The sequence below is a fragment of the Drosophila hydei genome, unplaced genomic scaffold (assembly GCF_003285905.1).
Source record: "Drosophila hydei strain 15085-1641.00,03,60 unplaced genomic scaffold, DhydRS2 tig00008121-arrow-pilon, whole genome shotgun sequence".
In the NCBI taxonomy this organism is placed as follows: domain Eukaryota; kingdom Metazoa; phylum Arthropoda; class Insecta; order Diptera; family Drosophilidae; genus Drosophila; species Drosophila hydei.
This window is the reverse complement of record NW_022045832.1, coordinates 1,720,185-1,737,319: the sequence shown is the minus strand read 5'-3', so window position 1 is coordinate 1,737,319 and position 17,135 is coordinate 1,720,185. Positions and strand designations below refer to the sequence as shown.

At 40.0% G+C, this 17,135-nt stretch overlaps 6 protein-coding genes across 9 annotated transcripts; 3 read left to right on the top strand and 3 right to left on the bottom strand.

Moving 5' to 3' along the window:
- Nucleotides 1-26: 26 nt before the first annotated feature.
- Nucleotides 27-1,404, bottom strand: LOC111599605 (transmembrane protein 192). The gene is made up of 4 exons (XM_023315291.2): nt 1,122-1,404; nt 853-985; nt 514-790; nt 27-451 (listed from the first exon to the last, which is right to left on the bottom strand). The coding sequence occupies exons 1-4, from the start codon at nt 1,259-1,261 to the stop codon at nt 222-224; spliced, it is 780 nt and encodes a 259-aa protein (XP_023171059.1). The 5' UTR covers nt 1,262-1,404; the 3' UTR covers nt 27-221.
- A 207-nt stretch (nt 1,405-1,611) lies between these two features.
- On the top strand, nt 1,612-4,045 carry LOC111599604 (dual specificity protein kinase Ttk). The gene is made up of 5 exons (XM_023315290.2): nt 1,612-1,847; nt 1,902-1,997; nt 2,063-3,091; nt 3,208-3,763; nt 3,830-4,045. Exons 1-5 carry the CDS (start codon nt 1,744-1,746, stop codon nt 3,947-3,949), a joined length of 1,905 nt encoding a protein of 634 aa, XP_023171058.2. The 5' UTR covers nt 1,612-1,743; the 3' UTR covers nt 3,950-4,045.
- A 1,285-nt stretch (nt 4,046-5,330) lies between these two features.
- On the bottom strand, nt 5,331-13,592 carry LOC111599550 (ribosome-binding protein 1). 3 transcript variants are annotated; one of them, XM_023315214.2, is made up of 6 exons: nt 13,309-13,592; nt 6,882-8,981; nt 6,461-6,571; nt 5,773-6,243; nt 5,588-5,710; nt 5,331-5,527 (listed from the first exon to the last, which is right to left on the bottom strand). In XM_023315214.2, exons 2-6 carry the CDS (start codon nt 8,910-8,912, stop codon nt 5,519-5,521), a joined length of 2,745 nt encoding a protein of 914 aa, XP_023170982.2. In that variant the 5' UTR covers nt 8,913-8,981; nt 13,309-13,592; the 3' UTR covers nt 5,331-5,518. The 3 variants fall into 3 exon arrangements, with proteins under 3 accessions (XP_023170982.2, XP_023170983.2, XP_023170984.2); XM_023315215.2 differs by lacking the exon at nt 13,309-13,592 and adding an exon at nt 10,243-10,360; XM_023315216.2 differs by lacking the exon at nt 6,461-6,571.
- Nucleotides 13,593-13,708: 116 nt separating this feature from the next.
- LOC111599554 lies at nt 13,709-14,182 on the top strand. The gene is made up of 2 exons (XM_023315220.2): nt 13,709-13,980; nt 14,035-14,182. The coding sequence occupies exons 1-2, from the start codon at nt 13,806-13,808 to the stop codon at nt 14,148-14,150; spliced, it is 291 nt and encodes a 96-aa protein (XP_023170988.1). The 5' UTR covers nt 13,709-13,805; the 3' UTR covers nt 14,151-14,182.
- On the bottom strand, nt 14,150-15,182 carry LOC111599553 (RNA transcription, translation and transport factor protein). Its single transcript, XM_023315219.2, has 3 exons — nt 15,037-15,182; nt 14,640-14,969; nt 14,150-14,582 (listed from the first exon to the last, which is right to left on the bottom strand). The coding sequence occupies exons 1-3, from the start codon at nt 15,095-15,097 to the stop codon at nt 14,227-14,229; spliced, it is 747 nt and encodes a 248-aa protein (XP_023170987.1). The 5' UTR covers nt 15,098-15,182; the 3' UTR covers nt 14,150-14,226.
- A 41-nt stretch (nt 15,183-15,223) lies between these two features.
- On the top strand, nt 15,224-16,951 carry LOC111599551. 2 transcript variants are annotated; one of them, XM_023315218.2, is made up of 6 exons: nt 15,224-15,524; nt 15,581-15,817; nt 15,875-16,015; nt 16,095-16,232; nt 16,301-16,756; nt 16,817-16,951. In XM_023315218.2, the coding sequence occupies exons 1-6, from the start codon at nt 15,306-15,308 to the stop codon at nt 16,943-16,945; spliced, it is 1,320 nt and encodes a 439-aa protein (XP_023170986.2). In that variant the 5' UTR covers nt 15,224-15,305; the 3' UTR covers nt 16,946-16,951. The 2 variants fall into 2 exon arrangements, with proteins under 2 accessions (XP_023170986.2, XP_023170985.2); XM_023315217.2 differs by having other exon boundaries at nt 16,077-16,232.
- The last annotated feature ends 184 nt before the right edge of the window (nt 16,952-17,135 follow it).

Genomic DNA, 17,135 nt, shown 5'->3' with positions numbered 1-17,135 from the left:
TCTGTAAAGATAATTTTTTTGTATTTACACTTGAAAAATGTTTAAGGTAAAGCTCTGTGTTATTGTGTTTTAGCGATCATATTGAGTGAAGAATATTTCTTCGTCGCTTAAAAAATAACTAAATAGAAATCAAAGTCATAATAATAAAGTAAAATATATATGTTTGTATATACGATGCGGGTAGAAAGGAATACGTATTGCTCGTCATGCTCCATTGGGTTTTAAGGAATTTGTGGCACACGCACTGGATGCACATTCGTTTGCATTTGGTGCAGTTTCTGGTTGAGCTTGTGGGTATGATCCCGCAAGTAGGCAATAAGATCGGCTTGCTTCTCAAGTAGGTCTGCTGTATCACCACCGGGCTGCATGAGTCCCAGTGAGCCGCCGGCACGATCAGCGCCACGCAAGACATCTGGCGACAGTTTAGCTTTGTTAAATTTACGCACCTTATCTGCAGGACGAATTGAACGCATAACTAAAATGTATACTAACATAACTTAAAGCCTTACGAACCAATATAGCAGCCATGGGTGAAAGCGAGGACCAAATTCTCCGCCACATTGAAAGTAGTTACATAGCTTATGGGCGAAAGCCAGCCGGCAGCGCAATGCGTATAAAACTGATCGCCATAATAGTGATGGATCAGCGCCTGAACAGCCAACAGCATGGAGTTCCATAAAGAAACTATTTGCAGTGGAATTCCTTTTTGCATGTTCGTATCCCGATGAAAGTCATGATAACCATTCATGCGCAAGTCGTCATGCTGCTTCTTAACAATGTGATCGAAAATCTGTAATAAATGAGAGAAGTGGTTAAAACCCATTCATTTATTATAGAAGACTTTGTACTTACAAATGTGATCACCCAGAATGTAGCGCGTAAGTAAAGCATTATAAAATAGGCCTCGCAACGGCGCTCCTCGGGAAAGAGCGCCGCGAGGCCAATGCCCACAAACGAAATGATTGTCGAGATAAGTAAATGTATGCTGGCAATAGCAAAACCACATAACATGAAGAAAATTCATTAGTATATGTTAATTGAGTTGCGCTGCTGATATCAGCAAACGCATCACCCCTTTCAGTATGATTCATAGTTATGCCGGCGTCGTACATAGTACATACCTGAATGCGGGCACAGTTTTCAGCTTAAATGAACCATTGTTGTCCGAAAACAGTACTGGATCGAGCAGTTCATCTGTGTCCTGATTGTAGCCGTGCTGTCCACTGGTCTGTATAGCTGCGCCTGTTGCTTCTGTATCCATCTTTTGTTGTTTACTGTGCGTTTAAATAATGTCAACTGCGCAGCACCTAACGCAAATTTGCTTTGTTTGTTGTTTGTTGTCGGTGCATCACAGAATGACATTTGCGTGGCGTTGCCAGACAATTCCAAGAGCGTTTTCTTTGATATTAAGCTACGCATCGATATGTAAATATCGAATTGGATTTTCACATAAGGATAAAATGAGGAATATTTATTTTGTATATTTATTTTAATCGGCTCAATAAACATTTTCAACATTATCAATGATTCGAATTTTAATTTAATTTTTCATTTAATACAAATATTAATAAATTTCACATACATGTTACAACTTGTCGTTTCTGTTGTTAGTATATCGATATACACAATTACATCTCTGAAAAATATAAAACAATGCGAGGGATTTGTTGTTGCACAAATTCAAATTGAATTGTGACTTATTTGTTTAACAAAATAGCAAACAAAAGCAACTACTGGTTACAAATGACTACACCTGCACCACGCCATGTTAGAGATTTGCTAGCATTTGGTACGGATTCGGAAGATGAATCCGACGCGAGACAAGCGAATACACGAAAAGAAGAATTGTAAGTTGTTTTCATAAACAGATCAATTGTGTTGCTAACTTCCATATATTGTAGCGATAATGGCAACAAGGAGAATCAAGATCAGCCCAAAGCGGCGCGCCATCAAATGGCCAAGGATATCAGACCAGCACCTGCCGCTAAGGTCTTGTTGTAAGTATGCTTCCCTGTTTAAGGGTAAAGTCATTGTTTTAATTTGAGGGAATTGCCGATTACAGCCCCAGACGTCGTGCAGAGTTAACAATGATGGACTCTGACAGTGATGATGAAGACAATAAGAACGATCACAATTTGAACTGTGCCATTCTCAACGACTCCTTTGTGCTAAGTCCTATGCACGAGCTAACCAGTAACACAAGCATGACTTCTAAAGCGGTTGCTCTGCGGGCCAGTGATTCGAATTTGTCCTTCCTTGGTCGGTTCGGCAACATGGGCATCAATTGTAGCACCAGCACTACCACGGGCAAATCGCCACCTTTGCAAGTGGAACAGCAACAACAACCTGCTGAGCTGCCAATCAAAAAACCACCACCCTCAACATTGCAAATAATTTCGGAACAACGCAAGGCTGTGTCTACCAAAACGCCGTTGCGTACTTCGCTGGCACCGTCTTTAAAAAAACAACCTAAGCCTGAATCGGAATTTGTAACGCCCCAGGTTTGCAGCCTTGCCACAAGGCAGAGTACACGCACCCAGAAGACCCACAATGAGTTGGCCAATGAGTTTCGCTCGCAGAAAGTACTCTTCCAAACGCCTATGACAGTCAGTCGCGCTGCGCCCTTTACAAGCGACAGTCTTAGCTTCTCACTATGCGACACCATCAGCGAAAGTCCAGATACGCCTGCTCAACCACAGCCAAAAGTAGAAGCGCCTATCGGCAATAAATCGAAAAAGTCCCTGGATTGTCAATTTCGTCATGCTGAGCAGGAGAAACCAGAATTGGCTTTGCCCGTGCCAGCGGCCGTCTCCGTACCTGTGCCGGCTGCTACGCTGCCTGACAAACCAGAAACAACAACAAAATCGAATGCGCTGCAAATCAAGAACCATGAGTACCTCATGGTTAAAAAACTGGGCTGTGGCGGCTCAAGTTCTGTTTATTTGGCACGACGCAAGGATACTGGGCAGGAATTTGCATTGAAAGTGGTCGACCTACAGGCCGATCCGGTAGTGGTACAGGGCTATCTCAATGAAACCAAGCTGCTCGAAAAGCTTCAAGGCAATGTATGCGTTGTGTCGCTCTATGACTAGTAAGTTATTATGTTTAGTATTTATAATTATTTAGATTAATAACTCTATCCAAGTTAACTTTATATAAATTAAAATCCATTGCTCGATCGATCATCGATCATTGTATTCCACTCAGTCAACTATTGCGGCAAGAATCCAAACTCTATATGGTAATGGAGAAAGGTGACTGTGATCTGAACAAGATCCTGCAAGGATTTACAACAAACCTACCGCTTTACAATCTGATGAACATACTCTATCAAATGCTGCAGGCAGTCAACTATATACACCAGAATGGAGTGATTCACTCCGATTTGAAGCCTGCCAACTTTCTGATGGTCAATGGTCGACTGAAGTTAATAGACTTCGGCATTGCCAGCAACATAGCCGTGGACTCGACGAGCATAATTAAATTTTCACAGGCTGGCACATTCAATTACATCAGCCCGGAAGCACTTACGGACATTTCCACCGGATCAAGTCCAATGCGCGGCAGCAATCAACCCAAGATAAAAATTTCAACGAAATCGGATGTTTGGTCGCTAGGCTGCATTTTGTATTTGCTGCTCTATCAGAAGACGCCATTTGGTCATATCAGGAACATCAATGCAAAGATGAACGCGATTGCCAATCCTGGCACAAGCATCGAGTATCCGGCCCTGCCAATTTATTATCCGCTGATGCTGGTGCATGTGAGTAGTTAGACAAGCTAAAATGTTAATTATTTATCGAACTAAGCCATTTTGTATTCCACGCAGATGGTCAAAAATTGCCTACAACTGAATCCGAAGAAGCGGCCCTCGTGTGTGGAGCTGCTTAAGTATCCATTCCATATGGTAATCCCATTACAGAATCTACAATTGGAATCCAAGCGCTGAATTTTACAACACATTAGTATTAGAATCTTCATTTAGTAATAAGTTCCATTGGCTTTTCCACCCACTTCACAAGAATGAAACACAAAAATATAATGCACTGAATTTTTATGTGTGTGTGTATTTAATTCTCATTTAGCATAAATTATACATCTTTAATTGTTATAATGCAGCGCCCATACCTGTTAATAGATACGCCAGCGTTCAGTGTTAATTGATAACAACGCTGAATTTGCGACCTGTTTTAGTGTTTGTTTAACTTTTGTTTTCAATTTGTTGTTTTCCTAATTTAACTTTATCGTAATGCAACAAGTATTGACATTAATTGCTAATTTGCTTTCCTTTACCTCTTTTAACCTTCGCACAACAATTTGTTTGAGTTTGTGTTCATTTATAATTTTCGTTTACTTATACACTTAATTTATGTTGTTGTTTTTAATCATTTATTATATGTATATAAAAATAGTTTTTTGTTGGGTTTTTCTTTTGCTTTGAGTTTTTTTTGTTTTTATATATTTTTATGTTTATTTATCATATGCTTAATTAAATGTTGCTGTTGTGGGCTTAACCATTTGCTCTATTAACATATTTACTGCTGCGGCTACATTGAATACTTTGCGCTGTTTACAAAATTAAACGAACAAAAGATACTAAATAAAACAGTTGCACATACAATTTTTCTAACGGAACATAGTATACTCTAAAAGGAATTTCTTGTTTGACATTTACAATTGTTTGATGTCTGTTTTTAATCGTTTATTTTTGTATGATTTTATTAAGTAGTTGTAATTCAAATGGGATTTAAATTCAGTTGCTTAACACATAATGAAACATATACAAAAATGTTAGCGCGCACTCTTTAGTGGTTTATAAATGCAGGTAAACACAAATAATATAGCATAATATAACATAATATAATATATATGCATATATATATATATATATATATATATATATATATATATATATATATATATATATATATGTGTGTGTGTGTAAATATATATATAAATAATCAAAATTACAAACAATTGTATGTATGTATGGGTGTATGCATGCAAGTGCAACAGCAGCAATTTGTAAGCGTAGGCGTGGCTTCAATTGCACGCTGCACGCCTGCCTAATCAGCAAGTCCTAATTACAGACAGACAGCTAACAGGCTGATATATATATATATATATATCATCAAATTGAATAATTCACTTCTTCACTTCACATTTAGATGTTCAACATTGCACGAGTTTTGTTTGCTTCTATAATTTATGTATATATATAAACATATAAACATAAGTCTTTAAAGCATTTCTTAATTTCTTCATTTTTGCTACTTTAAAATGTTAAATGTTGCTGTTGGGCTCGTTTAATATTTACTTTCCATTTTTGTTCCACCTATTTTGTAGTTTTTTTTTGTTTTATGTTTCAAATATTTGTAATATTAACTTTAAACTTAATAGATTGTTAGAATTGTTGCTGTTGTGGTTTTTGGGAAGTTCGACAAACGTTGTGATTGCTGTCAATTATCGTTGTGGTTCTGCTGTTTATTATCAAGGGCGGCGATCCGACACGACGACATTAAATGTCCTGAAATAATCATAGATTAATTTATAACTGCACGTCAATATAATTCACACATTTGCTCACCTGTTCACCGTTTGAGGCATGTTGCTGCAACTTCGATATGAGCTGCTCCTTTTGGCTGACAATGCCGCGCCAGTGCTCATCCTGCTCGCGGGCACGCTGCTCTAAGTCCACCAAAGTGTTGCTCTACATAATATTATATTATTAATTTGTCACTTGTCGTTACTTAATGATATTGCCCAGCTTACCGTTTTGGTGACCAGCTGCGTAAGCTCATCGTTTCGCTTGCGCAGCTTCAGGTTCTGTGTGTGCAGTTCTTGCTGCTCCGCAGCACTAGCGGAGAATTTACTACTCGAATTACTATTATTGCTATTAATATTGTTGTGGCTGCTATTGTGATCGCTGCTAATGCTGCTATCGCTGTTGCTTGATTGCGTGGACTTATTACTACTGTTTGTTGCTGCTGCTGCCGCTGCTGCTAACTGTTGCTGCTTAATGTGTGTGGCGAGCACCTGCTGCAGCCACTCCTCAAAAGAGGAATTGAGTGCGCTGGCAGCATGTGCCTTAACAGCAGCTGGATACAAGCGCTGGTACAGATCTCGTATACGCTGCTGCTCCGCCTTGGCTGAGTTGGTAGATGCACGGCTCAAGTCCTCGCCATTGGCAGCGGCTGCCATTTGCTGCTGTTGCAGTTGCTGCTGCAGCTGTTTGTGTTGTTGCTGTAAATTAAAAATGATATTTACATTAAAGTTTGCAAATTGGCTAGAATCACCTTTAAAAGTTAGTTAAGGAAAAGGTTTGTAACTTCTAATTAATTATTTTATTTACAACTCAAACTTTGAAGACTTGATTGTGTTACACTTTACAAACCATACAAAAACGTGTTAACAAACGAATAGAATCAAATTATAATAATGCTGGAGTGCATGCACTTACGCCTACGTTTTGCGCTGTATTTGTTTTCGTCTTAGCTGTTGTTGTGGATCGGGCGGTTGCTTCGGCATTTTGCAACGCTTCAATCAACTTCCAATTTTTCATACGAATGTCCTGACGAAACACAAATACGTGGCAATTAGTAACAAAGCGGGAAGAAAGGATTAACAACCACAAAAGGTAAGAACAGAGAACAAAAAGTTGGTTTAGTAAATGTTAATGTTAACTGAATAAATTAGTTTAAGTATACAATAAATACATTTTGTAAATACAAAATAAATTATAGTAAGAACTGTGCACATTTTTAGACAGTAAAATTGATAAGCCCATTTCATTTATATCATTTTATACACACATATTTTAAGTCTTTAGCTATTGCAGATATATATAAACATATATATATTTTTCATATATTAGTACTCACATTATTTTTCTCGCGCTGCTCCTGCAGTTCCTGCTCCAGCTGTCGCTCCCTATCCTGAAGCTTCTCGGCGCGCTGTTGCACCTCTTCGAGCTGGGACCGTAGAACAGCCGTCTGTTGCTGTTGCGTGGCTTGGGTATCGTTCAGAGTGCGCAACTCTGACTGTAAGTTAGTTAGCGCCTCGGCCTGCACCTGAGCCTGCTCTGACTGGTGAGCGGAAGCCTGCACAGCCTGTACTGCCTGGTTGTTTGCTTGGTTGAGCTGCTGGTTGAGGCTTACATTGCTGGCCTCTAGTGTGGCCGCCTGTTGGCGCAGCTCCGGCAGTTCTGTGTTGCAGACGCGTGTTAGCTCGCCCTGCGATTGCACAAGATCGGCCTTGGCTGACTCAAGAGCATTGTTCAGAGTGCGCAGCTCCTCCTTGATTTCGGCATTCTCAGTTTCTAGCTGCCTGCGCTGCTCCAGCTCAAAGACGCTGTTGTTGAGGCGAGCCTCCAGCTCGTCCCGCTGTTGCTCTAGCGTAAGGAGTTGCTGAGCCTGCTGCTGTATGACTTCATTCTTCTGCTGTACCTCGGCATTCACAAAGCTGCTCATGTCTGCAATGACCTTCTCCTTTTGTGCAAGCTCCTGCTGCAGGCGTTGTAGCTGCAGTAACAGATCCTGTGAGCTGGCCTGCTTTTCGAGCAACAGCTTCGCCTGAAATTGTTGGCGCTCCAGTGCGAATTTCTCATTGACACTGGCAAGCTCTTGGTTAAGGGCCGCCAACTCCTGATCTTTGCTTAATAGCTTCACAGTGTATGCCTGGCTACGACTTTGTATTTGGGCGCGCTCGGTATTAATCTCTTGACGAAGTTCACGTAACTTGGCTTGGATGCCGATCGAAGCCTCGAGCTCCTCGGCCAGCTGCTTCTCCTTCTCGTCCAGTTGACGCTTCAGTTTCTGGCATATATCATCCGACCAATCGCCATGGTTGGCAGGCATATCCTGCTGCCTGTTGAGCAGATACTCAATAAGCATCTGTATCTCGGAACGATTCAACTCGGCGCGGGAAAATACATTCATCAAGGCTGAGACCCCAATAGTCTGGTTCTCGGCGAGTTTGTCAAGTGCTTGCACAAGGTCCTTGACGCTCAGAGACGTCTCCTTTTGCTTCTTGCCCGCATGCTGTTGCTGTTTGTTATTCTTGCTATTCACATTATTGTGTTGCAGTTTGGGTGAGCCTGTTGGCTGTTGTTTGAGTATAATTTGTTTGGGTACATGGGGAACCTCCACGGGCTGTTCCATGGCGGCGCTAAGCAGGGCTACTGCGGCTATGGGCTTCTCCTTTTTGGCAGCGTTTCCGTTTTTCTTTTGTGCCTGTTGCTTGGTGCTGTTGTTGTTATCCTCCTTGCGTTCCTTTTGCTCCTGCTTTTTCAGCTCAACCACGTCCTTTGGGGCACGAACCTCAAAGTTATTCAGAGTGGGCGTTTCCTCAGCTGTTGCTTGCCTGACGGCCACGGCTTCGTTCTTGTTCACAAGAATGCCCACAGCAGCTTTGGGTCCTGAGCCATTGCGCTTATCCTTCTTGCCTTTCTTGCTGTTATTGTTATTGATATTGTTGGATTGGTTTTCCTTTTCGGCACTGCTGGGCCGGCGCTGCTGCTCGCTTAGGACCTCTGGATCTGGGTCGAATTCCACATGCTGCTTGGACAATCCGGGCTGTGTCGATTCCTCTTCCATACCAACTGATCCCTGGCCCTCTGAATGACCGTCGGAGAAGTCATCTTGCTCCTCTTGATCATTGTTGCTGGCATTGTCCTTTTGCTGTTCACGCTGGCGCTGCTTCTTTTCGCGCTTCAGCTCCTTCTTTTTGGGCTTGCGCTGGGAGGAGGCATTGCCGCCGCTTTTGTTCTGGGCATACAAATTGGCGCTCATTGCGCGTTTCTCCGCCACAACCTCCTCAAAGGTCTTGCGCCTGAAGATCTTGTTGATGAACAAAAAGGACAGCAGCGAGGCGCCGATCACACAGCCAATGACGATCAGTATGTGAAAATCCATATTTGCATACTTTGCCGGCAGCAGTTGATATTTGTGCGAAGAGCGCAGTTCTTATTCTTTTGTGAATTGCTGTAAACATAAATATAAATTGATTTAAAACAAGCTCTTAAAAAACACCGATCAAAAGAATGTTTAACTGATACATGTATTGGCCTAAGTAGAGGGTATTTGCTCACCTATCTCTTTGTTATCTTTCTATTTATAATTATCTACACTAATTTTTTGAAAAAGGAGCAACCGTAATTTAAATATTTATTATACTATTATTTAATAATGATAATGACTGTGAATCGACCGAATATTGTTAATAGAATAATGCAAAAAAAATGTAATTAACTTTAAATATAAAATTGGATATATTATACAAAGCACAAAGACATCTAATATATACAGGATATAGTAAACTTTTGAGACGACGAATATTTATTTAAGCGATTCACGCGGTCTTTCTATTGATAGTCTACTGTACTTATTTTTTTTTCTATTTAACATTTTAACATAGTTTTAGTATGACTTCGGATATGATTCAGAAACACGTATACGGGTTTTTCGTGTCGGCTCAATAGATCTACGGTGACTACAAATTATTAAATTTTGTAGGTGATTAAATTGTTGGAATTTTTTGCCCATATAACATTTGGGAGCTTTTTGTGGGATTACCGATGACGTGTAGCTTTACAATTAGTGAACCGCCGACTGAAGCTGTTTGAAATGTTCCACACTAAACAAAACGAAAGATCAACGACTCAACAATCAAAACCAATTATAATTGTTTCTGCGTATGTGTTGGTGCCAGTGCCAGGCGGCTATGAACACGGTTCATGCTTATCAGTTTGCCGGCCGGTGAATGATACTAAAGTATACAAGTGTTATCGTCATCGTTGGCGGACGTGTTGTAAATATAAATTGACTTGTTTATATCGTCTTTGTTGTTTATTAGGCTTTCGTTTCGTAATTGAGATAGCAGATGCACTTTACACTGTATAAATGTCTGTACATATGTATATACATGCAGCAATAATCCGTGTTAGGATCGATAGCATGCATCGATAAGCACTTGCCTCTTTTGTCTATCGATTGTCTGAACTTACAACATTTCGCGTAGGAAAGCGAACAAGCTTATAGCAACTTGTTTTCATCTTGTTTAAGCAAAGCTAAAAATGTATTTCTTTGGACGAAGTTAAGCGGATGCGAACAGTAAAAGCTGCCCACAATATATAACCAAAGAAAGACTTGCAAATGTGACAGGAAATTCACACACATACACATACATACACGTAAAACTTTGCTCTTTGACGCACACGTATGCAAAATATTGAAAAGCACTTACTATGTGGGATCGTCGACGCTTCTTTTTTTTTCAAAACGCGCTTGAATGCCTCTTGTACTGAGCGCTAAATGGACACAACACGAATGACCAAAGAGCCAGCTAACAGCAACGGCAACACTGAAGCCGATGCCAAAGCTTAGCTCAACGCTCTCTGGTTCTCTTTCTCTATCTCTCGCTCTTTCGCTCACACGTACCGCTATAGCATACAGTTAGAACTTGAAATATTAAGTGTGCTCCGTAAGCTCTGATTGCTTTTGTTGCTGCCCGTTCTTCTTCTTAACCGTGCTGGCGAATTCACAAATTGCAAATTCAATTCAAGGTTGTTGCTCTCTCCCTCTCTCTCGCTCTTTCTCACTCAGCAAGCAACTGCCTCGAAACAACGTCATGTTTTTGCCGCACTCAGGCCTGCTTGGCTATTAACTGAAGAATTTCAGCAGATTCAACTTGTACATTGTACTGCTGCACTGTATGTTGCTTTTGTTGTTTATTGAAGTACATATATATTTATTTGGGGATTTACAGAGTGTACACTTATTTACTTTCTCTCTTTCTATCTCTTTTTTATTGTGTTTATCACTGGTTGTGTCAATATGGTCGATTTGCGCACTATACATTCCAGTTAATTTTGATGACGACGCTGTTGCGACTGACAGTGTGATCTGATTGCGATTCGTCACTGGTAACGCAAACGTAACTGTAGCAGGAACCGATAGTTACTCTGACGTCGACTTTGCTCTAATGTCTAATGATAGCTCGGAATTAAAAATTTAACAGCTCTGCGCTAAATGTGTGCCAGTCAGAACGATTTTACTGGGTTCAGCTACACTTCAACGATGCTAACAAAGGCGGCATTTCTTCGAACAGCGAGCGGCCATAAAGAAGAAACTACAAATAAAAGCCGGTAAAGGTCATCAACCGGAAGAGCGCCGCTACGGAATGTGCTCAAATATATACCCACATATACACATACAGACATACATACACGCATAAGTTCGGTTGTATGTATGAAAGTCAAAACTGGCTGCGGCTACGGTATGCTGGCACTGCTCCGAGAATTATTATCAGCAAAGCAACAACTACAACTGCAACAAGTAGAAACATATGGATGTGTGTGTGTCTAAATAACTATATATGTTTATGGCTGAGTCGTTTGCTAAATTTACTACTGGCCCGGTTGCAAGCTGCGCCAACTGCAAATATGGCCCAATTTTTTGTTGTTGTTCAATTAGTCGGAAAAAGCAGCCGCTACCCATATGGAATTTTTCACTCACACCCAATTGCTGTAACGGTAACGGTGCAAGTGCTCAGCACTCTCTCGCTCCCTTGTGAGAGCGCACAAACAGTCATTCATTGTTGTTTTTTTATTCATTCTCTTTTATTTTTTGTTATTTTTTCGTTCGCCGCCTTTGTTTTGTTATTCATAAATGCAATTTTGCTTTTGCTATTTTTGATAGGCAGGTCGCTGCTGCAACGGGCAAGTGATAATTATAGAAAGTTCTTTATGCTTTTATTTATGTTTATGCAACATGCAATGTTGTTATGTGCGCCTTAATAATGAGAGCATGCGATTTAGAGAGTGCGATGCGTGGGAGCAAGCATCAAGTTCGTTGCTGACGATGCTAATTTCTCTTTTAGGTAGGTAGGTCAAAAAAGTCTGAATTGGTGTCGCATTTAACAATGACTCATTCAATATGCTCAACGCAAATATACTCACTGGAAATTACAAGAAATCTTTGATGTTCGTTAATGATTATCGATTGCTGATGTTTGTCAAGAGTGTTCAAGAGAATCAACCGTAGCAACAATTCCATGAATGAAAACTATCTACATTTATTATTTGCGCCCTCTTCATGAGAGACTGCCAGGCTGTGTGAATTAAAGTGGGTAATAAAATAAAAGGGCCGGGTGGGGCTTTTGTCGGCTCGGCTAGGCTGCTGGCTGCTTGTCTGCCAGCAATGTGTAAATATCAAAAGAAATGACCATACAATGACAGACACAAACACACACACACATATGCAATCACATATATACGAATGCAACATATAGGGGCCAGCACATCAATTATGTTTAATTCTTGTTTGATTCAATCGCAAAAAGGCAAAGCAACGCCGCACACCAACACACATACACTTACACACACATTTACACAGGACAATTAAACGCAATGTTTTTGGCAAAACAAATAACTTGCAATTAAAAAAATAAATAACTAAATACATTTTTCAGCGATTCTTCGGTGGGTTTTAGATATTTATTAATTTCACTTTAATGACAATTAATTGGCATAGAGTGAAAGTATTTATTTAAGAAAAAATTCAACGTGGCTTATTAAGCGCCTAATTGGCGTGACTGAAGAAAACAGAAAGAACAATTCGAAATATATAATGTATTTATATGTGTATACAAACGTACATATGTATGCCTGCCAAGTGACCTAAACCCGATTTTGAATGTGCGGCTGTTTGTATTCGTCTCTTGCCTGATAGATGTGGAGCACAGCTAACCAGCAAACACATTTAAACACATTCACATATGCATAAGGCAAAGAAAACGAAGCGGCACTCTGAATTAAGGTGGGGGCGTAGAGTCAGCCGAGATCTATGCAAAACGGCGATGAACGAAAAGTTCAAGACAAAAGGGCGTCGCTGCTGCTGTCGCACAAAAACAACAAAATGCACTAGACTTTACACAAACACACGGGTAGGCGGAGATTTACATACGTATGTATCTACTTGTACTTGCGCAATTACCGTTCTTTTACTCTTTCAACTTCTTGCAACGTCGACAATTTTACATTTTCACATCAAAATCACACAGCAATATTTCTACCTTCAACTACACACACAGATACACAGTATGTGCATGCACTTTTTGGTGTTGGGACCATCCGCCATTTGCAAGCAAGTGTTGTATACGTGTGTGTGCGTGTGCTTGAATGTGTGTGTAGCGTTGTCGCGTCGCCAATTTTTTTGTTTCATTTTCGACATTTTCAATTACATTATCTTATGGTTTTACATAATGATAACTTTTAAAACCAAGCCAATTTTAATAAGATGCGAAACTTACAATTTTTTAGTTGGAGTTAGCGTTACTGTTGAAATTTAAACATTTAAATTAGCAATTTTCCTCCACTCGTGTTTGTATTATTGCTTTGATTTTGTTCCACTGCAAAGTGTGGCGGTTGGCGTTGCGTGGTCGATACAATGTGGTGGTGTAGCGATAAATTATAAACGCGGCACTAAGCAAAGAATTCTTCAAAAGTGGAAGCAAAGTATCGGTAAATATTAAAGCAGGTCCACGTTTACTACTATTACTACAAAAATACGAATTTTCTAATAGATTACGATGAATAGGTAGAGAATACATTTGCTTAAAGCTACTTCGTTTTTATATCGATATTTCGAATAGTATGTTTCAACTACAACTGGAAGGAACGAAATGAACTTCAATCATATGTTCCATTTGTTTGAACATGCTTTGACACAACTGTTAGCCAACGTAAAAGAAAAACATCTAAATAACACAATCTGGAAAATTCGAAAATCCCGCCGACAGGGGAAACAATGATTGGTAAATTATCAGCTTGGTACCGGGAAAATGTCTCGGAGTCCGTGGAGTGTGTTTCATGTCGACTAATAAGTGGATTCGGCATGATCGGTATTGGAGTGTTTCTTCTCTCACAAGCAAAGCGTCGTCGCTCACCTGTAGAGCATTACGCTATGAAAAGCATCGCTGCAGGTGCGTATAATTCAGTTTTAGAAAAAAAAAGAGTTACATCATGTTTCCAAATAGTCGCTGGATTACTGGGCGTTGCACGTTTGGCTGATGCAGATTTCCTGAAGGCAAAGGCAGAACCCGGAAAGGAGCAGAAAAAAATTACAGGCGAACATCCGTTTTTTAAGCGCTGATATTTAATTATAAACGTATTAGTTAAATTTAATTTGTTCATAACATTTATTCATTTGTATGTAGACACATTTGGCTTCAGCGCCCCACCTTTCCTAGCTTGGTGTCAGTCTTTGGATTGGCAGTTAAGTTCTGAACGGCGACAATAGTTTCGTTGATCTTAGTTTGAAGCTGACGTAAGCTTTGTATTTGCAGCAGGCGCAAAATGCGCATGGGATAATCCAGAGCTGGATCGTTAGCTGAAACAACATCGTTGCCCTTATCAAAGGGAAATGGGGTGCCAGTAACCGCAGTTTTCTGACTGGCTGTTGGACCAACGCGTTCATGCACAATGCGTGCCACAGCCTCCAGTTGAAGCAAATGGTTGGGATGATAGGGCACTTTAAGCTTTGTAGCCAAGAGACGTACGCCATCAATAAATTCCTTGTCATTGACTGTTTAATAGATATTGGTAATTTGTAGCTTGCTTTATATTAACGTACGAAACTCACCATTTATCTTTCCATTGAATAAAGTTTGAGTTTTTTGTTGAGAAAGCGATCCGTTGTTTTTTATCTGGCCAGTGGCTTGACTGTTGATTGATTCGTATTGCGCAGGATCATCGAGAAACTCGAGACGTATTGCATGCCCCACCATCCAGGTGAGCTGCTCCAGTTGGGTTTCATAAGGGGGCATATTCAAATCAATGCAGTATTGCTTATAGCCCTCTTCCCACACCAACATATTGTCTAAATTGCGTAATTTCTCGCGATCATCAATCGTATAAAAACGTATCTTTTGATCTTCTAGCCAAAGTACGGTGCTTGCAAATTCCTTGCGATCTGTGTGCATGAGATGGGGTGAGTTAAGTTTACTCCAATCTTGAATAATTACAATTTGTATACTCACTGCTTAATGCAACATCGCAGGGTGTTGGATGGCCCAGTGCCTCGAGTTTTTGTTTTAACATTATTTTGTTCCTGTAGCTTCTAATAGACAAATTAACAGATTAACAAATAAACATACAATAATCGGACCGGGTGCACTAAATAAAACAAAAGTGACCATAAAATATTCCGTATAACCTCTGGGCACACTGCCGCACAGCTGTCAGTTATCGATAACATTAGGCTGCAATTAGTTTAAACTGTTTTGATTGTATTTAAAATTGAATATATATGATGGCCAGCGATACAAACGAATCACAGTTGGCGTTTATATCTGAGCAGGTTCAGATTTGCATGCTGCCTAGCCTCAACGCAGATCTAGATGAAGTCCAAACTCTGCCGGTGCATTTTGAAGCCTACCATTCCATGCTCGAACAAGAGCTGCCCAAATTATACGATTTATTACAGAGAAACGAAGATGTTTTATTAAATAATATCGCATACCCGGAGGTATTTATCTTACGAAAAAACTGTAATCTATGTTAAACAACCATTTATTATTTTAGATTCGAGCGCAGCTCGTTTTGCTGCTATGTGAACTGACTGCGTCGCCTACGATTTACACCCTGAACGGCGAGTGCGAGCAATTGCTGCAAAATGCTAATGAATTGCTAAGGAAACTTTCTCCCTTTTGGCGAAACGCTGAGGAAAATCTAATTTTCAAATATTATGAGAAAAAGTTGCATAAGGATTGCTGGAAGCGACAGCTGGGCGCGGTGCATGGCTATGTTAGATACTTGGAGGTTAACTAACGCTACACCAATTTAAATATAATTACTGTTAAAAAACTTCCATTACAGCATCGACACATAAACAATATTCAAATGCCAACACAATTGCTCACTTTCAGCTTAGCTGTGGGGCTCAATGTGCGCGAGAGCTTTCAGTCGGAATACAAACAACTTGGCGTGCGCATCCTTACGCTTATATTGAAGGATGGAGTAAGAATATTTTCAAACTAATAATACAGCTATTATTCAAGCAACTGATTTATGTATATAGCTTTCCACTGATATTCAGCAATTAAATGTGCAAGGTGTTATTTACGAGAATGTGTTCAGAGATGTCCAGAGTATGGAATCAATTGGCGCAACGATTTGCAATTGGGATTGCCTTTGCCTGTGCTTGGATCATTTCATTGAGCTGGATTCCTTTCCGGTAGACAAATATCATATTATAGATACATATTATATCAGTTGAACTAATGCTAACCCTTTGCGTTTTAGTGGAATCAATGTGATGACATGCTCGAACGACTTATCCAAAATGTTTCGCTGGCCTCAAGCACAGAAATGTCAATTTCTCTAATGCATTTCATAACAAAACTGGGCTACTACTTTGCTATCAATAAGAATGAAATTCAGGCAGTATTAACCGCTGATTTAACTGAGCCAAATCGAATGACTGACTGCTTGGAGGTCTGTGCCTCGTTAAATGTCTGCACCAACTATCGATGGGCCAAGAGCATACTCCAAATGCTTGTGCTGGCGTCTGAAAAGCTATTGGGTAGTGTGGATGCTGCTGCACAGGTGCTGGTCGAGATGCAGCGGTGTTATCTAGTCTGCGTGCTGCCGATTCCTCTCCAGGCCTTGCACATTCATTTGCGAGAATTTTATGCCAAGTTTGTTGCTGTGCTAATGGAATGCATAAGTGTCCATAAAGACAGTAAACTACTCCAAAAGGTTAGTTTTACTATTTTCAGATTTGGGAATTGTTTTATGTTTTAATGTTTTTTTTTATAGCTAACGGATCAGTTTGTACAGATATTCATTTATCAGCTAAAACACGGCTCAACGGGTAAGGAAGGTCCTTGTAATCTAAAAAACTATCTGACTGCGCTGGAGAACTTAATTCCTGTTATTGCCAAATAAAGTTGAGCTCACAATGATTTAATTTTGATTTTAATGTGATTGAGCGTTTATCTGTTTTCTAATCTCTTCGAATTTGAATTGAAATGATTACGAAGAGATTTTGACAAATATTTGTTTCAAAAGTTACCGCGAATTTCGCTATAGTGTGACCGTGCAAGCAAAATAATAATTTAAGAACTAGTTCCAACTG